The 26,741-nt window shown below is 43.4% G+C and overlaps 1 protein-coding gene across 1 annotated transcript in view; it reads right to left on the reverse strand.

Annotated features, from left to right (window-relative positions):
• The window catches only part of CPNE4 (copine 4), a 900,265-nt gene that overhangs the window by 101,425 nt on the left and 772,099 nt on the right, over nucleotides 1-26,741 (reverse strand). The window contains exons 10-11 of the mRNA XM_063922365.1: nucleotides 22,522-22,581; nucleotides 4,787-4,920 (exon numbers count right to left, since the gene is read on the reverse strand). Coding sequence (XP_063778435.1) covers nucleotides 4,787-4,920; nucleotides 22,522-22,581 — 194 coding nt within the window. The remainder of the gene's footprint in view (nucleotides 1-4,786; nucleotides 4,921-22,521; nucleotides 22,582-26,741) is intronic.

Consider the following 26,741-nt stretch of genomic DNA (forward strand, 5'->3'; position numbering starts at 1 on the left):
ATGCCCTGCTATCGCAGAGGACGTAATAAATAATAGAGACTACTGTATGTGATCCATACAGATGTCACCAATTTGGGCAAACAACCTCATAATACTTGGTTGGGCGAACAAAAAAAGATGTGCTTCAGGTGACCTAATTGCCTGCCGTCCCGATATTTACAGACAGGTCCATCATTTAGCCATCCTCTCGCTGGAGTTAAATTTACTATTAAACATTTTCTTACTTGTACAAGTATATAATCTATGTTAATATGGAACCAAGCACCAATTTAATGGTGCATGGTGCTCCACAGGTCTGCGATCAGGGCAGCAACTGACCAGCAACCAATCCCTGTCTTAATTGTACATACTGGATATAGTGCACTTGGCTTAGTATTAGCTTTGTCTTATTAGATATGTATTTGCGGGCATATGCAGCAGATGTATGTTATGCCAGTATCCTTGGATACCAGATGAGTCTTGTTGACATTTTATGCTTGTAACGCACATGTGAGCATGATCACAAGTATTAGGGCAGACATCAGTGATTGGTGGAGGGAGGTATTTAAATGCTTTTTTGTATTCAATGTATACATATTTTTCCAGACGAACCACTGAAATGTTGAAAATGACATTACACTTGTAATGAGCCTTCAATTTGGTCCAGAGTGTTGGCGTTGTTCCATTGGACCAGAAGTGACACAGTGACTCCATGGCTGCAAATTATAACACAACAAAGCAAAAACTACTGCAAACTGGTAACAACAAACAAAGGTGAGCTTTGTTATGTCTAGCAGGCACCTACAAATCCGCAGGATAATAAATCCAGATAAAAGAAAAGAAAAACATATAAACAACTAATCCTTACTAAACAATATACCTATAACAATAAATCCCCTACACCATATACAAATACAAATATCTATCTATCTATCTATCTATCTATCTATCTATCTATCTATCTATCTATCTATCTATCTATCACTTTGTCTCTCTTATTTATATATATATATATATATATATATATAAATAAACAATATTTTGTAAAACAACCAAATTAAATAAAAAATAATAATATACATATGTACTGTGGCTCCAGTGGCTGCTTATTGGGGATTATGCTTTGCGTGCCTGGGGCAAGTGAAGAATAATCTCCGATAAATGCCAGCATTAGGGGAAGGACACCGGCATTGGGCTAATAACATACTGTAGGTTATCCCCCAAACTATTTTTCATTTTCCACATGGATTGGTTGGGGGCATTTCTAAAAAAAATTCCATTACTTGGGAGAGTAACATAGAGGTTCTGTCGTTCTGTACTAAAGAAGTTTCTGCGACACTTTGTGGTATGAAACTCGTATTTTTCTTAATGACCCCCCGATCTCTTTTGACTTTGTATATTAATAAGTCTGGTTTCAGATTTCTTTTCATTTAAATGTATGTCAGTACAATGATTCCATTATTATGTTATCTTCTGCCACTATGGCTCTGATGTATGTGTTCATAACGCCTGATTCTTTATGGATCGCATCCGCGATCCCCTTTGCAAATCCCTGTTGTTTGAGTCCTGCGTACGCAGGACTCGAACAGCGGAATGGGTCCTGCTATCGCGGTGCAGATATGCAAATGCCTCTGCCGGATTGACAGGCTGAGGCATTCACGGGGAGGGATGGGTGCGGCCGGTGTTGGGGAAAACGGGGGGCGTGTCACCCCCGTTTTCTGGGAGTGGCAAGGCCAAGTACTGCATCTTGAGACACAGTTTCCTTGGTCTCGCAATCCTGTCAGCGATGGCAAGGCTGAGTAACCTGAAGCTTACTCAGCCTGCGTCACAGATGAACATCGCAACGGTTCATCACAGATGCGTTTGCATCGCAAATGCAGGTAGGAGGTGGTATGCACAGGGGCGGATTGGCCCACCAGGACACCATGACAGATTCCGATGGGGCGGTCCGATATACCCCTCAGCCAGGCTGATTCACACTCAGGCTGGGCTGGCTCACACTGCTTCCAGTACAGTACTTACTTTTCATTGGAACGCAATCCGGAAGTTAGGCTAGCGGGCACTTCCAGGTGCTGCTAGCCATGAGAAGTGATGAAGCTTTTCTACCATAGGAGGAACCTGGAGAAAGTTAACCAGCCCAGCAGCAACCTCTCTCTGGCCCTGGCCAAAGGTCTCTTCAATGAGCGCGGCCCAGAAGCAGCAGCATAGCGATGGTCGGAGCCGGATTCACTACACCCGCCGCCACCCCAGCTCCCGCACTCTCACTGAACTGGCCAGAGCGGCAACTGAGCACTGAAGGGGACCCGGCAGAGAGATTATTTTTAATTACATTATTTGCATTATCATGATGGTGTAAGAGTTAGGGCATTCCCGGTCACAGTGTATGGTTTGGGGACTGGACAGGAGCAGGATGTACCTTGTTCCAGGATGTAAGCTGATCAGGCAGCACTCACAGCCAGCCCTGGGACAATCTCTAATGCAAAGTCCTTCAGCCCTATAGCTGCCCAATGTCTGTCCATGGTGATGGGCCTATTTATGGCCTATATGTGGCTACATATAAAATGCGGTGGCTACGTATGTAATGTGGTGGCTATGTATGTAATGTGGTGGCTATGTATGTAATGTGGTGCTATTTGTGTAATGAGGTGCTATTCGTGTTATGTGGTGCTATTTGTGTAATGCGGTGCTAGTCGTATAATGCGGTGCTATACATGTAATGTGGTGTTATTCATGTAATAATGTGGTGGCTATGTATATAATCAGGGGTGGATTGACCACTGGGACAGATTCCGGACCTCTGAGGAGTGACCACGCCTTCTTGACAGATCCCTCCCTCTCAACAGACTCCACCCCCATTAGGGCTGCTTCCATAAATTTCCCGGACTGGTGTTCGATCCCAGTCCGCCCTTGGGTATGCACCTCCTTCTGCAATTGCATTGCAAAGAATTGCAAATGCAAAGCTGCTACATACCACTTTGTATTTGCAAACAATAATGATCAGGCCCATAGTCCGCTATATTGAAACTTTAATTGAAACTTTAATTACTGTATTGTCCCATATTTAAATTTCAGTAAAAGATTTTTTTTTTAAAAATAAAACAAAAAGTTCAGTTCTTTATTGAGACCCAAAGGAGAGACCACTTTAAATCTATCTATCTATCTATCTATCTATCTATCTATCTATCTATCTATCTATCTATCTATCTATCTATCTATCTATCTATCTATCTATCTACGGTATCTATCTATCTATCTATCTATCTATCTATCTACGGTATCTATCTACGGTATCTATCTATCTATCTATCTATCTATCTATCTATCTATCTATCTATCTATCTATCTATCTATCGTTCGTATATGTACATACACACACAGTTATTTGTGCATGGGAAGCATAATTATCTATTATTGAAGTGGTTCTTGTACCGTCTCTTGTTCATGCATTCACAGCCAGTACCTCATGTGGGCTTCTAGTCCAACTGAATATGCGTGCTCCATCTACTCCACTCATCCCAACTTTTTTTTACTAGTCACCTCTGCCAGTTCGGAAAAGTATTTCCAAGGCTGCTTAAAAGGAAATTATTGATAAATTGCAGTGATAATAGATTTTTATTGCTGGGATTTAGGTTGCAATGACAGTGTTGTTTTTATGTTTGGGTGGGAAGAATCAGTTATCACCAAAATGTATCAATTAAATTACAGTATTTGGGTAATCTACTAATATAAATAAATGTTGTTCTACAGTATACTGCATATTAAAGTACTACTACATAGGTGGCCAATAGCTGGATTTATTTATGGTGATGGAATGTGCAATCGGGTGTGGTATGTTGGGTAGATTAGACTTAGGTCGACAGTGTCTAGGTCGACAACTATTGGTCAACAGTAAGTAGGTCAATATGGTTTCTTGGACGACAGGGACTCTAGGTCGACGTGAGAAAAGGTCAACATGAGTTTTTTTTTTCATTTTATTTACTTTTTCATATTTTCTATTGTGCATTGCTGCTATTAATCTGGTACATTATCATTATAAATATATCAAGGGGCACAGACCATGCACTCTTTAATGGTTAGCCAGAGTGAGTGGCCACACCCTTAACCATGGGCCCCTACCACTGCATATTCCCCCCCCTCCCCCCCCCCCCGGTGGGCCCTTCATGCCCCAGTCCAACACTGTTAGCACATACAGTATGCAAATTTTGATGCAAAATAGGCATAAATGGGCAAAAATAGTGTATTTCTGGAGATCTACAGAGCTGATAAACTGTACCTCTGGAGATGTGTCTCTGGTTCTGCATCCACAGCATGAACACCTCGTTTATTCCCAATAATCATCATCAGCAGTAGAAGAAGCATGTACTATATTTGCACCTGCCCTCTGTCCAGTATAAAGATATGCCCCCTAACAGACGTATTGTGCAGATCAGCATAAGATGCATTGCTTTACTGTTCTCGGCCTGTGTTTCTTTCTGCACTCCGATTCTTTAGTCATATGGAGATGCAAGTGCTAATACATGCAATTGGTGCATGTGCATTCATAGTTATTTTCGGCATGCACAGAAGGAATTTACCTAATTTAAATGTCACAAAATGGTGTAAGTACAGCTCTGCATCAGTCCTTCTGTGTAAGCATATTTCTAGCTATTTTAAGAAGCACCTCATTCAAGTGGGGACTATATGGATATATACATGGTTAAACATTTAACATCAACATTTTTGAAAATAATTAATACAATGCAATGTCATTGTATACAATTACAGGACAATAGCATCCTCCAAGAAACAGGATGCAACAAACTGTTACCTGTCATAATCTTGGCAAATCTCCCCAACAGCAACCAGTGCTTTCAGATACTCATTCGGCTGGTAAGGATGGATATAGTGTAATGAGCAGCTGTTCCGTGGGTCACCGTTTGATGCTGTGAAATCGATTGCTACCTAGAATGTAAGAAGGGTTATCACACTCAAAATTAATATAACAATAAGTAGTAAAGGGCAGACACATAATGCATTTGTAATTGAGTCACGCTACCATTACAGTTACTCTATGGAGATGGTCACATTCAATATCAGTTTCCATAAACAGCCCTATACTGGCTCAACTAGGACTCTAAACTTTAGCAAAGCAAATTTTGAAAAGATGAGGGTATTTTTCAGGGATATTGAATGGGAAGGTTTGTTTTTAGGAAAAAATACTACGGAGAAATGGGAGATACTAAAATTCCTGCTAGCTAGAAATACACTCAAATTTATTCCTTTGAGCAGCAAAAAAAGGAATAAAAATCATAAACCGATGTGGCTTAACAAAAAGATTAAGAAATTTATTGGCAAGAAAAGGCGAGCATTTAAAAAATACAAATCTGATGGGGAAGCAGAGTCATTTCAGCACTATAAGGAATGTAACAAAATTTGCAAAAAGGAAATAAGAGCGGCTAAAGTAGAAACTGAAAAACTAGTAGCAAAGGAAAGCAAAGCGAATCCCAAAAATTTCTTTAAATACATTAATAGCAAGAGATTAAAGAAGGAGAGTATAGGCCCTTTAAAAGACAAGTTGGGAGTCTTAAGCAAAAATGATAATGACATAGCGGACACACTAAATGAGTTTTTTTCAACAGTATTCACTAGAGAGGACCCAATTCAGGGACTGACACACAATCTCAATAATGAGAATATCCCACTGATAGGTACTTATTTAAGCGAGGAAGTAGTCTGTGACCGATTAAAACATTTAAAGATTAATAAATCACCAGGGCCCGATGGTATTCACCCAAGGGTTCTAATGGAGCTTCACTCTGAACTGGCAAAACCGCTATCTTTGATCTTTAAGGATTCAGTTATATCAGGTATGGTTCCCAAAGACTGGCGTATAGCGGAAGTAGTGCCTATATTCAAAAAGGGAAGTAAAGCTGAACCAGGTAATTATAGACCAGTTAGTCTTACATCTATAGTGTGGAAAGTATTGGAAGGTATTCTAAGAGATAGTATTCAGAAGTTCCTTGAAGTCAATAAGGTCATTAAAAGGAATCAACATGGGTTTATGAAGGACAGATCCTGTCAAACCAACTTACTTGGCTTTTATGAAACAGTAAGCGCAAACCTAGATCAGGGTAAAGACGTGGATGTAATCTTTTTAGACTTTGCCAAAGCGTTCGATACTGTACCACACATGAGACTTATCTACAAGCTACAAGAATCAGGGCTAGGAAGCACAATATGCACTTGGGTCAAAAACTGGTTAGATAATTGTCAGGTCCGGGTGTTTTTGTGAATCCGTTAACCCGGGACCAACCACAGGTGTAGGTGCTGGGGTATGAAGAAAGCAGGGAGGACGAACAAAGTTCCGTTTCATATATTTATTAAAAATAACAATTCAGTAAAGAGTTAAATGACAAGTTGTTAATCATCATATTATACTGAAGTATTGCAGGAATGGCAGAAATAATATGCAGGATAAATCTCAAAAGCAAATAAAAGAAATGTTCATGGAACTGTATATAAAACAAGCTGATGAATAAATGTTGAATTGTCCAAATATAAACAAGCTTTGATGCTGAACTGCAGAATGTGTTTAACTGGGTAATGCAGACATGAAGAAAGTACTGTAAGGATTTGCAATGAAGTTTTGAGAGTTAACTGAGAGGCTGTGAAGAATTATCCTTGTTATGGTAACATAGAAAATAAAAGTACTGAATTGGGTTACTTGCGGGTTCCGGAGATCACTGTGAAAACTGTAGCAGATGACAAGGTGATGAACGGGTTAAATGCAGAGTAGAACAAACAAACAGCTGAGGGTAGTGGAATCCTCCAAACTTTGTATGGTTGAAGGCAGGCAGATAAGGTAACCTCATGCAAGACTCTGGGAATCCAACTGTTTCCAGTAGGTGTGCAATTAACTGACAGCACAGCGGAGAGCCGGTGGATCTTTAGCAGTGAAGGCTGCAGACGGACCTCTGGGAACGGAGGCGATATCTGGACCACGGGAATCACACAGGAATGCACGGAGAGAGCTCAGAGCTAGAGCACAGCGTTGATACAACAAAGCACTGGCCCAGAGTAACATAATCCCAGCCTACTTAAAGGCAGCACAAGCACGGGATTGGCTTACACCTGCCCACAGGTGTTTTCACAAGTGCTCTGTATTACCTATTTGGTCTCCAACATGGCCACCTCCTATACAGCAGACACACCGCAGTGCCTTAGGCCATTTGGTCCCCGCACTCACAGTTTCCAGAATCTGCATTACCTGTGCCACTGATCACGCCGCATCCCCACACGGGCGCACAGCACCGCGAGCAACCGCACTGGCAACGGACGAACCCCAGAACCCGCAGAGGTGAGAGACCGGTTCGTGACAGTACACCCTCTTCTAAGGGTGGTCTCCGAACACCTTTGAACCTTATCAGGATTTTTGGAGAAGTATTTCTGTACCAGTCTTGGAGCATGAACATCTTCAGAAAAAACCCAGGATCTCTCCTCCGGACCGTAACCCTTCCAGTCGACCAAAAACTGTAAACGTCCATATTGGGAACGTGAGTCCACAATCTCTTTAACTTCAAATTCCTCATCCTGCAAAGAATGAACTTTAGGAGATTTGGACTGGGTAGTACGGAATTTATTGAGAATCAAAGGTTTCAATAAAGATGTATGAAAGGCGTTAGGAATTCTCAAAGACGGTGGCAACTTGACTTTGTATGACACAGGGTTGAGTACCTTTACAATGGGAAATGGACCAATAAACTTGGGAGCAAATTTCTTAGAAGGAACTTTGAACCTGAGATTGCGCGTAGAAATCCAAACTTGGTCTCCCACCTTGTAATTCGGTACAGCTTTACGTTTTCTATCTGCAAAAGATTTATAACGAGCGGAAGTTTTGACCAACGACTTACGCACACAACTCCAGATTCTAGATAGACGTTGAAGTTCTTGATCTGCTGCTGGAACCTCTAGGTCTGGCAATGGATGGAACTCTGGCACACGAGGATGAAAGCCGAAGTTAATATAAAAGGGCGTAGATTCTGAAGACGAATGAAAGATTATTATGAGCAAATTCTGCCAATGGAAGATAATCAACCCAGTCATCCTGTGAGGACGATATATATAGCCGGAGAAATGTTTCAAGGTCTTGGTTTACTCTCTCAGTTTGTCCATCTGTCTGAGGATGATATGCAGAAGAAAAATTCAACTTGACATTTAAAGATGAACAAAGCGACCTCCAAAACTTGGCCACAAACTGTGTTCCCCGATCAGAGATGATCTCTCGAGGAAGGCCATGCAACTTGAAGATTTCAGAGATGAACAATCTGGCTAGTAAAGGGGCTGATGGTAACCCAGTTAATGGAATGAAATGTGCCATTTTCGAAAATCGATCCACTATCACCCAAATGGTATTTCGTCCTTTTGATGGAGGTAGATCGGTCACGAAATTCATTGAGATATGAGTCCATGGTTGTTTGGGTATGGATAATGGATGTAATAAACCTGATGGAGAACTTCTTGGACTCTTATGTTGGGCACATTTAGGACATGCTGCTATAAACTCTTGGACATCGACTTTGAGACGTGGCCACCAATAAGACTGTTGAATAAATTTGAGAGTCTTTAGAACCCCAGGATGACCCATGAAGGAAGAGGAGTGAGCCCAGGTAAGCAGCTGTTTACGAAGATTTGTGGCGACAAAGGTCTTGCCAGGCGGAGGAACTGGAGAGGTTCGAGTCATTAAAAAGGACGTAGGATTCACAATGGCTTGATTCGTGGTAGCATCATTTAATTCAGAAGAAGCAAAGGACCGAGAAAGGGCATCTGCCTTTTTGTTCTGAGACCCTGGTCGATAGGTGAGCTTGAAATTGAATCGTGTGAAGAAAAGCGCCCATCTAGCTTGTCGTGGATTCAAGCACTGAGCTGACTGCAGATATAGAAGATTCTTATGATCAGTATAAACTGTAATGCGATGTTGTGCTCCTTCTAGAAGGTATCTCCACTCCTCAAATGCCAACTTGATGGCAAGTAATTCTTGGTCACCGATTGCATAATTACGTTCGGCCGGGAGGAACTTACAGGAGAAATATCCGCAGGGATGGACCTTTTTATCTTCAAAGACTTGTGACAGCACAGCTCCTACTGCTTCTGTAGATGCATCCACCTCTAGTAGAAAGGGACGATTCAAATCAGGCTGTCGAAGAATGGGGGCTGACACAAAGGCTTGCTTTAAATCAGAGAAGGCTTTGATTGCTTCAGAAGACCAGTTCGTAGGATTTGCTCCCTTGCGAGTTAGGGCTGTAATGGGAGCAGCTAACGTAGAATAATTCTTAATGAATCTCCTATAGAAATTAGCAAAGCCAAGAAATCGCTGAATCCCCTTGAGAGTCGTAGGAGTGGTCCAATCTCGGATAGCTTGTACCTTACCGGGATCCATACATAGCTCTGATCCAGAAATGATGTAACCAAGGAACGGTATGGAAGATACTTCAAAGGTGCACTTCTCTAACTTACAATAAAGTTGATTTTTCCTCAGACGTGTCAGTACCTCTTTAACTTGGTGACGGTGAGACTTTAGATCCTTAGAGAATATTAGGATATCATCCAGGTACACTACTAGACACTTGTAGAGAAGATCACGAAAAAGTTAATTCACATAGCTTTGAAAAACTGCAGGTGCATTACAAAGACCAAAAGGCATTACAAGGTATTCGTAATGCCCATCCCGGGTATTAAAAGCAGTCTTCCACTCGTCCCCTGCCCGGATGCGGATTAAATTGTAGGCCCCTCGGAGATCCAATTTTGTAAACACAGTAGCTCCCTTTACCAGATCAAATAATTCTGGAATTAAGGGTAATGGGTACTTGTTTTTCACAGTGATCTCATTGAGTCCACGGTAATCTATGCATGGTCGTAACCCACCGTCCTTCTTCTTAACGAAAAAGAATCCGGCTCCTGCAGGTGAAGAAGATGGTCTGATAAATCCTTTGGTTAGATTTTCCTGTATATAATCAGACATAGCTTACGTCTCTGGGATGGATAGCGGATAAATTCGTCCCCTAGGAGGGGTTTTGCCCGGAACCAGGACGATTGGGCAGTCCCATTCGCGATGAGGAGGTAGAGAGTCTGCTGCTTGTTTACTGAAAACATCCGCAAAGGATTGATACACCGGAGGTAGGTCGGGAAGGCTAATTGACCGGAGAGGTACAATTGAGGCTAAACAGTCCTTGGTACAAGATTTACCCCACGAAAGGACTTCCATGGTTTGCCAATTAAGTTGAGGATTATGTTTCTGCAGCCAAGGTAAACCAAGTATCACATCTTTAGAGGCTTTGGGAATCACGTAGAAGGAAATGTATTCGGAATGGAGCACACCAACTTTCATCTTGAGACATACGGTTCGATGAGTAATTATACCATCTGGAATTCGACTTCCATCCACTGCTGTAACAGCAACTGCTGCTTCCAGAGGCATGGTTTGAACTTTAGACCGTAAGACAAAGGCTGAGGAGATGAAGTTCTCGGCTGCCCCGGAATCTAGGAGAGCTGAAACTTTCACTGTAGAACTTGGAACTTCTAATTGAATAGACAAGGTCGGCTCTTTCCCAGAACGTGATTCTAAAGTAACTCCTAGCTTAACCTCTCTTGAATAAGCTAGGAGCGAGAGTTTCCCAGTCGGAGTTTGCAGAATTTAACTAAATGTTCGGAGGACCCACAGTACATGCAGAGGTTACCCTGTCGACGACGAAGTCGTTCCTCCTCTGTGAGGCGAGAGCGCCCAATCTGCATAGGTTCTTCTGTCGTTACCGGAGACTGTGATGAAGAATCTTGTCGAGGCCTAGGATGATAACGTGGACTGGATCGCTCTGCCCTGGATTTCTCTAAACATCGCTCCCTGTAGCGTAGGTCAAGTTTGTTACAGAGAGAAATCAATTCATCCAGTTTAGTTGGCACATCCCGGATAGTTAAATCATCCTTGATTCTCTCTGAAAGTCCATTCCAAAACGCGGCGATCAGGGGCTCCTCATTCCAGTTTAACTCTGAAGACAACGTGCGATACTGAATAATATATTGACTGACAGGACGTAAATCTTGACGTAGACGGAGAATCTCCGAAGATGCTGAGGTGGTCCTGCCTGGTTCGTCAAAGATTCTCCGGAAGGATGATACGAACTCCTTGTAATTAGAGAGGATAGGATCACCTCTTTCCCATAATGGTGATGCCCACTCCAGAGCCTGACCGGAGAGGAGGGCAATATTATATGCAACCTTAGAACGAGCTGATGGGAAACTGGCGGACAACAGTTCGAACTGGATCTCGCATTGATTCAGGAATCCTCTGCAAAGTTTTGGAGTTCCGTCAAACTTACTCGGAGAGGGTAACTGCAAGCGGGACGTAGGCAACGTCACAGGAGAAGCTGTAGTGGTAACTGGGACAACCGGAGTTGGAATCTGGACTTGAGACATTTTAATAGCCGTATGAAGAGTCTCTAAACGGTCTGCCATAGTTTGCATAAACTGCACTATTTGTGTCTGTATAGACTCCTGGTTTTCCAGACGGGAAAGGATATCTGACGTAGCACCGCCTCCTGCGAATTGGTCACTTGACGGATCCATGTGGCCAGTGCTTACTGTCAGGTCCGGGTGTTTTTGTGAATCCGTTAACCCGGGACCAACCACAGGTGTAGGTGCTGGGGTATGAAGAAAGCAGGGAGGACGAAGAAAGTTCCGTTTCATATATTTATTAAAAATAACAATTCAGTAAAGAGTTAAATGACAAGTTGTTAATCATCATATTATACTGAAGTATTGCAGGAATGGCAGAAATAATATGCAGGATAAATCTCAAAAGCAAATAAAAGAAATGTTCATGGAACTGTATATAAAACAAGCTGATGAATAAATGTTGAATTGTCCAAATATAAACAAGCTTTGATGCTGAACTGCAGAATGTGTTTAACTGGGTAATGCAGACATGAAGAAATAACTGTAAGGATTTGCAATGAAGTTTTGAGAGTTAACTGAGAGGCTGTGAAGAATTATCCTTGTTATGGTAACATAGAAAATAAAAGTACTGAATTGGGTTACTTGCGGGTTCCGGAGATCACTGTGAAAACTGTAGCAGATGACAAGGTGATGAACGGGTTAAATGCAGAGTAGAACAAATGAACAGCTGAGGGTAGTGGAATCCTCCAAACTTTGTATGGTTGAAGGCAGGCAGACAAGGTAACCTCATGCAAGACTCTGGGAATCCAACTGTTTCCAGTAGGTGTGCAATTAACTGACAGCACAGCGGAGAGCCGGTGGATCTTTAGCAGTGAAGGCTGCAGACGGACCTCTGGGAACGGAGGTGATATCTGGACCACGGGAATCACACAGGAATGCACGGAGAGAGCTCAGAGCTAGAGCACAGCGTTGATACAACAAAGCACTGGCCCAGAGTAACATAATCCCAGCCTACTTAAAGGCAGCACAAGCACGGGATTGGCTTACACCTGCCCACAGGTGTTTTCACAAGTGCTCTGTATTACCTATTTGGTCTCCAACATGGCCACCTCCTATACAGCAGACACACCGCAGTGCCTTAGGCCATTTGGTCCCCGCACTCACAGTTTCCAGAATCTGCATTACCTGTGCCACTGATCACGGCGCGTCCCCACACGGGCGCACTGCACCGCGAGCAACCGCACTGGCAACGGATGAACCCCAGAACCCGCAGAGGTGAGAGACCGGTTCATGACAATAATAGGGAGCAGCGCGTTGTGGTTAATGGATCTTTTTCAACTTGGACTGAAGTGCTAAGTGGTGTGCCGCAAGGCTCAGTATTAGGACCGCTATTGTTCAATATTTTCATTAACGACCTAACAGAAGGTCTAGAGAGCATGGTGTCAATTTTTGCAGATGATACCAAATTGTGTAAGGCTATAAATACAGAGGAGGATGCCGAGTCTCTTCAGAACGACTTAGTTAAATTAGAAGCATGGGCAGCCAAATGGAGAATGCGCTTCAACACAGACAAGTGTAAGGTAATACACTGTGGTAACAAGAACAAAAATTACACCTACCTACTAAATGGGGTAAAATTAGTGGATTCTGTACTGGAAAAGGACTTAGGTGTCCTCATAGATAGCAAGCTAAGCAGTAGTACCCAAAGTAGGACTGCAGCAAAGAAGACTAATAAGATATTAGCATGCATAAAACAGGGTATTGATGCTAGGGACGAGAGTATTATACTCCCGTTATATAAATCACTAGTGAGGCCACACCTTGAATACTGTGTACAATTCTGGGCACCGTACTACAAAAAGGATATCCTGGAGCTAGAAAAGGTACAGAGGAGGGCGACCAAACTAATTAAGGGCATGAAGACGATGGAATACAAGGAAAGGCTTGAAAGACTAGGCATGTGTACATTGGAAAAGCGGAGACTAAGAGGGGATATGATCAACATCTACAAATATATAAGGGGACAATACACAGAGCTTGCGCGGGACCTGTTTTTGGTTAGATCAACACAGAGGACTCGTGGACACTCGCTCAGGTTAGAGGAGAGGAGATTCCGCACAATACATCGTAAAAGCTTTTTCACGTTAAGGACAATACGTGTTTGGAATTCCCTGCCCGAGGGAGTTGTAATGGCAGAATCTGTCAACACCTTTAAGAATGGGTTAGATAAATTCCTAATGGATAAGGATATCCAGGGGTATGGTGCATAGTCATGCATTATAGTTACTATAAATAGGGATAAAATGCAACGGCTGACAGCAGCATCAGTCAGAAATTTTAGTCAAATCATCATGCATAGGAGACCACAAATAGGTTGAACTCGATGGACAATTGTCTTTTTTCAACCTCAGATACTATGTTACTATGAGATCCATGTGACTGCCAAGCAAATGATTTGATGCAATTTGAATGTTAAACTCAATCCACTCTCAACTGCCTCCATTGAAACTCAACTCATAGATTTCTCTATGAAATAAAATGTTCAAGTTTTCACATTACTGTAGTGTCTGCAACTTACTGAGAATACTCCCAGCCCCGCCCCAGGGCAGGATTAAGGGCAACACAGGTTCCATTTTTTTTTTCAGAGGGGGATCTACATAACCCATCCCAGAAGCCTATATTGTGCGCCTGCACTGCCCCATCGCCATACATGCACAGATGGTGAGCCAGGTATGACCCTGCAGTAAAGTCATTGTGAAAGCGATCACTCTTCTAATCAGTGATTTCATTAAAATACCCCAAAATACATCTGTGATTGCTGCAGATATCAGTGATATCAGATTACCCACCGCATTGGGTAATAGATAGACTTTTTACAGTTTAAATGACCTAACCTAATGCCAGAATCTCCCACTGCTACCTAATCTTGTAACAATAACATCCCAGTCCTAAGGGGTACATTTACTAAGCAGTGATAAGAGCGGAGAAGGGAGCCAGTGGAGAAGTTACTATAAAATGATACAGAGCTGCTGATTGGTTGATGGGGAAATATCTCCACTGGCTCACTTCTCCGCTCTTATCACTGCTTAGTAAATGTACCCCTCAGCCCCATAAGGACAGTAAACTAGAACAGTGTGAGAGGGAGCAAATCTGAAGTGGAGTGCAGGCAACTCATGTTATGGATTTAATTTGACTACAGTCGAGTACTTGGGGGTGTCACATTTTCTTCAGCTGCTAACATTTTTTGTTTTATGTACTTCCGCCTATATTCTAGCACATGGAAATACAGTGGTATACTAGAAAGGGGTTGGGTATGCCTCACCGACGCTGGGGATCCCAGAGGTCAGCATACCGACCGCAGGATCCCGGCAGCAGAATGATGGTGGGGGGTGATGATTGCAATGAAGCCCCTTGCGGGCTCGCTACACTCGCCACACCATGGGCTCTGTGGTGAGTTGCGCTTGCCACAGATTCTATTCCCACTCTATGGGTGTCGTGGACAACCACGAGTGGGAATAGCCCCTGCTAGTCGGCATGCTGACTGTCGGCATTTACAGGGGTGCGGGAAGTAGCCGTCAGTATTGTGACCGCCAATCTCCTGACCGCCGGTCACATAATTACACCCCCTAGAAACAATCCCACTGTGGCAGATGAGAAGCAGCTGAGGTCAGTACACAGTGTGTCAGGATGCAGTGGCTTTCTGTATGTCTGCAAGCAATGGTGATAATTCCCCACTAGGAATTATTCCTGTCATCAATTTCTCACTGTTTGGCTAGTTATTGTCCCATGTGGCAATTTGTTTTTAAGGAATTGAAAACATGATTTCTTAAAGACAGAAATGGTTACCACAACAGATCTCGGGCGCTTAACTACAAAAGAACCATTGGAATAGCCCACATCAGCATTCTGGTGACGTTGTGCAGATTCTAAAATCAAATAAAATACATGACATAGTGTAAAACTGTCATATAAAACAGAAAGACGTGGTTTCGCTCCCTAGTGTGGACCCGTACCGAATTTGATGGTCTGCTTATAGGCAGACAATATCGTTTTGTGTGTCAGGCGAATCACCAATTGGCATGTGTTCTGGTCTTTTCTCAATCCTCATGGAGCACTTTCTCCAAATAGCTCGTATATCAGTTTCATTCTACACAACAATTATTTTATTTTCAATGAGGAGTTTTTTCTGCAAAAGTGTGGGACTGCTATGGGCACCAGGTTCGCCCCTAGTTATGCAAACATTTTCATGGGTGCCTGGGAAGACTGTTATGTCTGGTCCGATGGCACTCATGGGGCGAACCTGGTGTCCTGGCACAGGTATATTGATGACATTTTGTTCATTTGGGAGGGGGATGAAGAGACTCTTAAACACTTCTGTGCCCATCTCAATGCTAATGACCAACATGTCAAATTGACATTTGATATTAGTCGAAAACAGGTCAACTTTCTTGACCTAAATATTTATGTAGAGGGAGGGAGTCTTAAAACAAAAACGTGAGAGTCCATTTTCTATTTGTGTATTGTTAAGTTCACTATAGGTGTCTCACAATAATGCACTATTGAGTTCCTCTTCATTTGCATATCATCATATACGAGCTATTTGGAGAAAGTGCTCCATGAGGATTGAGGGAAGACCAGAACACATGCCAATTGGTCATTCGCCTGACACACAAAACGATATTGTCTGCCTATAAGCAGACCATCAAATTCGGTACGGGTACACACTAGGGAGCGAAACCACGTCTTTCTGTTTTATATGACAGTTTTACACTATGTCATGTATTTTATTTGATTTTAGAATCTGCACAACGTCACCAGAATGCTGATGTGGGCTATTCCAATGGTTCTTTTGTAGTTAAACGCCCGAGAACTGTTGTGGTAACCATTTCTGTCTATATTCTATTTGAGTGTTGGTGAAACTCATACCATTAGATTTCAGGCTGCTATTGGCGCATGAGCGTGTGATCAAAAAAATTTTCACTATGATTTCTTAAAGGCCCATATGATTTATCTCACCAGCTTTGGTTTAAATGCAGAACTTCTTTCTTATTAAATTATTTAATTTATTTACATTTTTTATTCCATTTGTTAGTTAGCAAATAGCAGGGCCGGACTGGCCATCAGGCAGTGCTAGCAAATGCCAGAGTGGGCGATGGTCTGATGGCCTAAAAGCCTGGCCGAGTAGCTGTGCTCAGTCGCACAGCATACCTAGAGACGGGGACTGGCCAAGTCTGCTCCTCCTTCCAGCAGTCTGCTCGACTGCTGGACATACAGAGAAAAAGGGATGTGCTGCGGAGCCAGGTCCCCGTCACTCATGGCACGCCTGCTTGAGTCCTGACTGCACCCACTTGTTGCAGGCGCACAGGAGAGTGCCAGGACTCTTTTAGAGCCCCAGTCCTTCTAAGCACACTGTGCCTGTTTCAGAGATAGATGTAGTTCACTAGCTGTGACTTTGGATGTAGCTGCTGTATAAAAATATGCAGATGCTGCAGGATGCGTCTTGTGTAAATGAATACCTCAGGCCAGCTTCTGTGATCTGCTGCTGCGTCCGTAGGCACAGCATCGGTTACTCAGAATGGACGGTGTTTTCACTCAGCTGGGGCCAATGAAGCAGCCACTGGCCTCGGCATGCCCAGAAAACGGGGCCGATATGCCCCTGTTTCTGCAGAGCTGGTCATCCCCCCCACTTCCCCAAATAGCCAAATCATGGCAATCATGCTGCGACTTAGGGGCTCTGCGACCATCGTTGCACCCACTGATCTGCACATGCGAGTGCAGTAACCATCGGAGATGTACGCACACAATTGTGTTTGTGTACATCTCTGAATCAGGCCCATTGTCGCTACTGACACAACGCTATATACTTTTTCATGTTTTTAGTGTGTTGGGGAAATAAATATCACACCTTATAAAACAAGGAAGTTCTTATTTTAGCAAGCACAAGGAACGTGCTCCTCTACTCCATTATGAAACACTACACACAGCTTGATATCCTGCACTTTGATGAAAACAGCCATTAAAGGCTAAGGTCTGGGATGCTGATGGAATCACTCATATTGATCATATTCTTTCAACATAAAAGCTTTGGGAAGACTATAGAAACAAAACAGGCACATTTCTGGTGTGTGTAATAGCCATTGTTACTACCAACTATATAAGTACAATAGAGGAAGTAAAGAATGCAGCATCACAGCAGGGAAGTTCTCATTAGCGCTATAATTTAGCAGGAATGTCCTTGCAGCCTCTTCTCAAACCTTTGCTTATCACCCCAGTTATTTTTCTCATCAAACGCCCTATTCTTCACAGCTGCTGCTTCTCCAGTCACAATACAAATTGTAATATCCTTTTAAGAAAAACTCTAACTGTAACGCACACCACACAGTAACAAGTGGCAATACTTTGTTTAGTGAGAGTAACTGCAGAAATAACATTAAGAGCTCATGCAGACCTAGGCACTATAGTGTGTAATGCATGTGTAGGATTTAGCGGTGGTCAGAGTGCGCTGGCTGGCTACCAGGAAAGCTCACAGAGAATAAAGACCAATAATCCTAAAGCCAGCGCACACACCTCTACCGGTCACATAGTGTTACAGATTAGAAATGATACTGTATAAATGTTTGTTTCACTTCTAACTCAATGGCAAACATATCATGACTAAAGTCCCGTACATTCTAGGCGATATAGTAAGCGATATCGCTCATTTTTACACTGCTGAGTGATATCACTTACTATATTGCCCAGTCTGTATGCACCTTAAGGTGTCGGTGTTCTGAAGAAATATATTTGAGAACATGACATAACGTATTTTTCCAAACTAAACCAAGAGTTCTTTGTTGGTCCGGACCCAAATCGATCAAATTTGCATTATAATAGTAGAATTAAATAGACCTTCCTGTGATGGTGGGTTTGTTCGAAGCACTGCACAGATCTGTATTATTTGTGCAGGCTTTAGTGTAATAGTGGAAAGACAGCTTTAAAAAAACATTATATGAATGATGTACCTCACCCCCCCAAAAAAAAAAAAAACAACAACAACAAAAAACAAACCTGCCCTGGACGTCTGATATTGGTCTGGTACTGGAAAATCATGGAAAATACACATCATGGGGATCCCCAGTCATTATGTAAACCACCCCCAAACTGGTCCACCCAGGCCTTAAGTCCTTGGAAAGTGGGTCCCACTTCCTGTGTAGAAAGCATGGGACAATGCCCTGTACTCCTGGACTATAATACCCATTTCAGACTGCCAACAATAACCCGGGTCATTGCACGTGAGCACGCAACAACTCAGATGGCAGCACAGTCTGAAAGGGCCAGTTGAAATAACCCGGGTTGAGCGACCTGGTACAGTATTAATACTTTGGTAGTAAGCAGGGTTGAATGCAACCCGGCAACCGTACACTGAATAGGAAGAGACGGTGCTTGGAGATCATCTTAGGCACGCGCTGGCGGTGATGTCACCAACCTGGCAATAAGTGGGTCGGGTAGCCAGTCTGAAAGGGGTCTCAGCCAGTGCTTACTGAGGTCCTATAGGGGTAGTGGAACTCCCCCCCCTCCCCCCAGCGCCCATGTAATAAAGGTATTGCGCGTGCCCCAAAAAGCGGGCGTGGTCTCAAAAGGAAAGGGGCATGGTCACACGATAGTATCCCCAATTAAAATTATGGCACAAAGTAGCACAATCTTATTCACATTACACAACACAGTAGTGTCCCTTATTCATGGTATGACACACATTAGTGCCCCTTATACTCAAAGCCCACAGTACAAGCACCCCTAATACACATGGGATCCGGACTGAAAGTCGACAGTAACTAGGTCGACAATGTCTAGGTCAACCACTATTGGTCGACAGTAACTAGGTCGACAGGGTGTCTAGGTCGACAGGGTCTTTAGGTCGACATGTTCTAGGTCGACAGGTCAAAAGGTCAACATGAGTTTTCACAATTTTTTTCTTTTTTTGAACCTTTTCATACTTAACGATCCACGTGGACTACGATTGGAATGGTAATCTGTGCCGAGCAAAGCGGTAGCGGAGCGAAGGCACCATGCCCGAAGCATGGCGAGCGAAGCGAGCCATGCGAGGGGACGCGGTGCACTAATTGGGGTTGCCGGTCACTCTACGAAGAAAACAACACCAAAATAACATTAAAAACTCATGTCGACCTTTTGACCTGTCGACCTAGAACATGTCGACCTAAAGACCCTGTCGCCCTAGACACCCTGTCGACCTAGTTACTGTCGACCAATAGTGGTCGACCTAGACATTGTCGACCTAGTTACTGTCGACTTTCAATACCACACCCATACACATAATGCCCACAGTAGTAGCACCCCTAATACACATAATGCCCACAGTAGTAACACCCCTAATACACATAATGCCCACAGCAGTAGCGCCCCTTATACAAAGCCCACAGTAGTAGTGCCTCTTATGCAATGTCCACTGTACTGGTAGTGCCCACAGTGGTAGTGCCCCTTATATAGAGCCCATAGTAGTGGTGCTCCTTATGCAATGCCCCCAGGAGTGCCCCTTATGTGCCCAGGAGTGATGCCCCTTAAGTTCCCCCTTTACAATGCCCTCATTAGTAGTGCCTCCAGTAGTAATACCATTAATGGTAATGCCCCTGTGTAGTATTGACCCCAGTAGTAATGTCGCCTGTGGTAATGCCCCCAGTCATTTAGCCCCCTGTAGTTTAGCCCCAGTAGTTATGCCCCTGTAGCTATGCCCCCAGTAGTTTAGCCCCCAGTGGTAATGCTACTGCAGTTATGACCCCAGTAGTTTACCCCCCTTTAGTTTATCCTCCCAGTGGTAATGCCCCCAGTAGTTTAGCCCCTGCGGTTATGCCCCCAGTAGTTTAGCCCCTGTAGTTATGCCCCCAGTAGTTTAGCCTCCCTATAGTTTAGCCCTCATGTAGTTTGCCCTATGCAGTTTTGCCCCTGCAGTAATGCCCCCAGTAGTAATGCCACTGTAGTTTAGCCCCCATGTAGTAATGCCCCCAGTAGTTTAGCCTCCTGTAGTAATGCCCCCAGTAGTTTAGCCTCAGTAGTAATGCCCCCAGTAGTAATGCCCCTGTAGTTATGCCCCTGTAGTTTAGCCCCCTGTAGTTTAGCCCCCATGTAGCTAGCCCCCAGTAGTAATGCCCCCTGTAGTAATGCCCTTGTAGTAATGCCCTTGTAGTAATGCCCCCAGTAGTTTAGCCCCGCAGTAGTTTAGCCCCGCAGTAGTAATGCACCCAGTAGTTAGCCCTCAGTAGTAATGCCCCTGTAGTTATGCCCTCAGTAGTTTAGCCCCCTGTAGTTTAGCCCCCTATAGTAAATCCCACAGTAGTATAGCCCCTGTAGTTAGCCCCCCAGTAGTAATGCCCCCAGTAGTAATGCTCCTATGTAGTTTAGCCCCTGTGGTTAGACCCCAGTAGCAATGCCCCCAGTAGTAATGCCCCTATAGTTATCCCCCCAGTAGTAATGCCTCCAGTATTTAGCCCCTGTAGTTAGCCCCCCAGTAGTAATGACCCCAGTAGTTTAGCCCCTGTAGTTGGCCCCCCAGTAGTAATGCCCCTATGTAGTTTAGCCCCCAGTAGTAATGCCCACAGTAGTAATGCCCCTGTAGTTAGCCCTATGTAGTAATGACCCCAGTAGTTTAGCCCCTGTAGTTAGCCCCCCAGTAGTAATGCCCCTATGTACTGTAGTTTAGCCCCTGTAGTTAGCCCCCCAGTGGTAATGCCCCCAGTAGTAATGCCCCTGTAGTTAGCCCCCCAGTAGTAATGCCCTCAGTAGTAATGCCCCTGTAGTTAGCCCCCCAGTAGTAATGCCCCTGTAGTTAGCCCCCCAGTAGTAATGACCCCAGTAGTTTAGCCCCTGTAGTCAGCCCCCCAGTAGTAATGCCCCCAGTAATTTAGCCCCTGTAGTCCGCCCCCAGTAGTAATGCCCCTATGTAATTTGCCCTAGTAGAGGCGCACTTACACTGAAACTATTATAAAAAAACCGCCACAATACTCACCAAGCCCAGCATCTGACTGCTGCAGTTCTTCCGGCGTCCACTCCTCTGCACTATGGGAGAGACGTCATGACGTCTCTCCCATAGCGCACACTGACCGAGCCGGGAGCCGGAGCTCAGTAGTGAGCTCCTACCGCCGGCTTCCGCTGTGGAGAGAGAGCCAGGCGCCCGCTGGTAACACAATCTCAGCGGGCGCCCGGTATCTCCCTGCGGCGTTTGCCACACATAGGGATAGGTGAGATGGAGGAGGCAAGACTGCGTTCCGTCTCCAAGTGGAACTGACGGAATGCAGTTCCGCCCCGTTCCGGCTCACTTTAACCCCTGGTCTCAGCTGAGTCATACCCAGGAAGGACCCATGTATAAATTTTGGGTGCGACCGGCCTTTGTGTTCTGAAAGGGGTATTAGTGTGCCTTATGGATAGAGGTTGGGGAACACTGCTCTAGTCAATCAGGATAAAGCTTCTGTGATTGGATACTTGCAGAAAGTCCCCCTGTCATTTCCACTGTGGTTATTGCAAATAGACCAAATCTATGAGGATTTTCTATGTTTTTAGGATTACCTAAGGATTTAGGTGTGAGATAGAGATGGAAAACATGGTACAGGGTGAATATTAATATTACTGACTTTTTTCTGCTTGGTTGCCAGAACCAAGCTGCCCTGGTAAATAGAGATATACTGCATGTAATTCTACAAGCATTAGAAGACAAAACCGGTAAGGTCTTGCTGGCATTTTTGTGCCACATCTAAAAGATATATATTTTATTTAACACTTTATATTATTATCCTAATCACCATCACCCTGTAGGGCTAGGAGGATTAGCATTGCTATTAGCACAGGTCTGGTTTACCACAGGGGACTGGCATTGCCCCTAGTAATTTAGCCCTAAGCTTGCTATGCTGTGGTCAAGTCCTATTATGACGAGTAGTGGGTCTTCCTGTAATAGTGGGACTTGCCATGCCTATTTGCTGGTTGCAGCTTTTACCTGGAAGCTGTAAGGGGTGGAGTGGGGACAGCTTTAAAATTATGTATTAATCTTTTTTTTTCTTCAGAAAATTACATTATTATTACCAGCCACCATCATGAAAAAATATGAAAATAAAGTCTGCGTAAAAAGTTACTTACTGTAAACTGTATTTGACATCCACCCATGATGTAGTCTAAAAATGAATGCATTTTGTGGATCTGGAAGGAGAAATCATAATATCTGGTTATATTTTACATAATGAATTGTATGAAAATAAAATCTAAATAAAGGAGAAACTGAAAATAGAATAAAATGAATGACATAAAAAGAAAAAGACACAATACTGATAATATCTGGTCTTTGTGTGCTTTCTATTCAGTAGAGACTGTATGGTAGAATTCAGATAGCAAAATGTAGAATATTTTGCGGTAGATAATAAGAGAAGTGATTTATATCATTTTCATATATACAATAAATGAAACCCTCAATGTGTTGAAATTATTCTTTTTGTATTATTTTTTAAGGATGCTGCTGTGAACACAGTGCAATATACACACTGCAATATACAGTTTGTTGTTTGTCATATTAGTACCTGGAAGCATACTACAACATCATTTAACGCCAACTAAGAGGTGGTTAAGAAGGATGAGCAGATAAAGTATAAATGTGTAGTACCCAGGGGCGTAAATTCATCCCAGTCGCCCAGAGGCAAGTTGGAGTTTGGTGCCCCCCTCTATAAAACAAAAAGGGAAAACAAATATGGTGTGTGTGTGTTTGTGTGTGTATGTGTTATTAGTGTGTGTGTGTGTGTGTGTGTGTGTTTTTAAACACACACAACTTACATAATGATATAGATAGCACTATGCAAGACAAGGCGTTCAATAAACAAGAGGCTCTGTATAGCCCAGAATTACTTTGCTGCACACAGCATAATTCTATCACTCTCACAGCTCAAGTAATGACCTTACATCAATAAATAAAGGGCCTGATTCAGAGATGTACACTAATGCAGCGGTGGCTGCAACTGTGTATGCCGTGAGCAAAAATATGCAAATGCTACAGTCGCCTGGATTTGTATTGAGACGTCCAGTGGCTGCATACAAACACACATCATCAGTCACAGATTAGTTCTGAGTAGCCCTGTGGGCACACAGCATGGCTGCAGAAAGTAGGACACCGATGCCATTGCAGCTGTGTATGGGATTGTAGTCATAGGCTGACAGGCACTCTCTAAATTGTCATGAAACACCTGCATTTTTGTCACCACTCCCTGTTACCGTCCCCAAATGGTCCCCGACTGTCAATCACTTTACAAATACTGTAAATTCTCTCTGTGACCACCGTCACAATACCACTGTGGCACATGCGCAGTGTGACTTAGATGCATATGCAGTCAGCAAATAATTGGGTTTGGAATCTACATCAGAGCCAAAGTGACCTGTTAGCAGCAAGGTATACAACAGTAGACTTTGCTGACCCTTTTACCCATACCTCATCATGGGCCTGATTCCAATTTGTACTGTATTGCACAGCTGCAGGGAAGCCGTACAAATGAAATACAAATACCTCGACTGTGGGAAAAAGACGCCTCTTGCATTCATCTGCAATCGGATCACCATCATGATCTTCGCCACCATGTCACAGCACTCAGGAGCTTAAGCTTACTGGTAGTCGGAAATGGTCAGCCGGGTCCATGAGGTCTGCAGTCTGCATCCGACGATGCAGACCCTGGCTCAGCACACATACAAAACTGTAGTGTTATGCCAGCCCCCCCCCCCCCCTCCTCCACCCTTCCACCATTTGTAGAACAGGCCTGGGTGCCATCCCCCAAACTAAGTGGGGACTGCAACCGTTCACGCAGGTTCTGTTATGCACATGTGCAGGTCCCCAACCATCATACAGTATTTGTATGAAAACCATCGGGCTTGTGTAGAAATCTGAATCCGGCCCCATATCAGTCGATGGTAATTTGAGATGAGTGTGTGGTGACATCATTCTTCTTTTTTTTTTTTTTTAATTAAATCCCTTTTTATGTATTTATGGAAATGCCTCCCAACCTCCAGGAATCGATTACGGGACAGCATGACAGTCTCCTGATATTAGGTACTGTTAGGAAGAATACTTTAACTATTTACAGATTATTCGTTATACAGATGATAAGGACAAAGTACTTCTATAGTCATAGATTCCAGATCCGTTGTTGCAGTTGCAACATACTGTATTCCATGGAGTGTAATAGATTCTTTACTTCATTGGAGGTTTCAATTTTCTCTAAATATTTTTATACAGCTGATTACAAAACCTTCCTCTGGTCACTGATCTAAATCATGTACAAATGTAATTTACTTGATTTAGGTTATTTATCTTAATACATTTTTTGTGCCATCTGATAGTTTGAAAATAGGCATTTATGATATGGAATTATGACTGCATCTACCCTGTATTTATTTTACATGCAAAGGTTATTTAGAAGTGGACCAGCCTGTCACAACAGTGACAGCTTCATGTAAAATTTATTTGTTAACCCTCTGCAGCCAGGATGTCCTGTACACACTGTGGCATTGAGTCTGCCAGTGTCTGGAATTTTGCAGAAGGGATATACTGTACTGTAGCATCATTTTTAACATGAGAATCCCCCAGCTGAGGCTTGGTGTATGGTGGTGTTCCAGAATTTCCCATAAAGGTTGAAGCATACCTCCCAACTGTCCCGATTTTCACGGGCCGCAGTGTTCCATGTATTGGAGGGTGGGGGGGGGGGCAGTTGGGAAGCTCCTGTCATCACTGCTCTGCAGTAGAGCAGTGTTGAATAGACATTGTGTGCAGGAGACAGAGCACAGAGGGACGGGGGCATGGCCAGCAGCTTGCAGAGCGCTGGCCAAGCCCCCACTGTATGCTAAAGGCTTGTTTGGGTTCATATCTGTTCCCGGAAAAGGTCTTGCCATATGGGTTACATTAGTGATAATGAAATCATTGGGGCGACCACACGTGCTCTGTGGATGGGGCATTAGCATCCTGGAAGACACCCCTCCAATAAGTAAAGAAATTCTGCAATGAGGTGAGGATGATCACTCAATCCTATTATGCATTGACTTTGCCTTCAAAGGGAATGGCTGCACCCAAATCATTCCGGGGACATGTGTCGTAGAATATGACATTTACTGTAGAGACCATCAGAGCCCTTCATTGTTGGAAACAAGCACTGAGGGCTGTAAAGTTAATTAGGTTTCTGACCCTTGTGCATCATTTATTCAAGAACATGGTGAAGGATGAGTCATGTGATCATGGGCCTGGTTCAGAGATGGCGCAAACTCGATGGTTTCGCAGTTGAACGATTATCAGCTGACTGCTCAGTCTAAGTTGCACTGCACATGTGCTGCGATAGTCTTGATTGATTGACAGTCAGGCACCATTTTCGGGTTATATCTGAGCCTGCTTCTGCGATCCCATAAGCAGTAACAGTGGCTCTGGCATGTCACTTCCGGCGGCCATGCTGCCCAACGGTAGGGCTACTCAGAAGTTCCATAACTGACTGGTCTGTGATCGATGCTGTGTCTTTGTACGCAGCTGCTGGGACTCGCAAATCTGCCTGTGGGCGTCTCACTACAAATCCAGACAGCAGCGGTATTTGTATATATTTGTCCAATATCCACATACACATTCGCAGCTGTGAATGCATTAGTGTGAATTAGGCTGTATATATACTGCTCAGCAGTGTACTGTATATATTGGTGCTCTTTGCACTAGTGAAGCTGCAGGCATGCACTGCTAGGCGTACTGATGAGTTCTACTCTAGACAAGATGTATCAAATCTTCAATAGAGATAAAGTGGAAAAGTTGCCAAGAGCAACTAATCAGCATCTAGGTATCATTTTTATAGCCCAATGTGTAAAATGACATACTGTAAGCTGTTTGATTACAGTGGGCAACTTCTCCACTTTAATTCCTGCCAGACACATCTTAAGAACCACAGAAAACAGAACATGAAGCGCTTAATGGTCACGTATGAAATGAGTAGGTCTAAGTAATCTACATATTAAAGGATTAAGAATTTAATACTACAACAAAATTATTAAAAGACAAAATATTCCACATTTAAAATGTAAATGAAAATACAGTAAAATTGCTGCTTAAAGTCCTGCTCCCAAGTGGAAATATTAATCTGAATCAGATAGACTTCAAGTGACCTGTTCCTTTTGAATAGTCCCCTTTTGATCCCATATGGACCTAGATAGTAATATGCAACCGTGAATAATTACCACTGATGTATTCAAGGTATTTTAAGCGGTTCAGCATCCCGCAGAGTGGCAGTCCCTTGATGTAAAGTGTGGAAAAAGTTGCCACGGTTTCGTGGAGATCCCTCCAGCACGGTCCAAGGGTG

This window comes from Pseudophryne corroboree, chromosome 5 (assembly GCF_028390025.1).
Source record: "Pseudophryne corroboree isolate aPseCor3 chromosome 5, aPseCor3.hap2, whole genome shotgun sequence".
Classification (NCBI taxonomy): Eukaryota; Metazoa; Chordata; class Amphibia; order Anura; family Myobatrachidae; genus Pseudophryne; species Pseudophryne corroboree.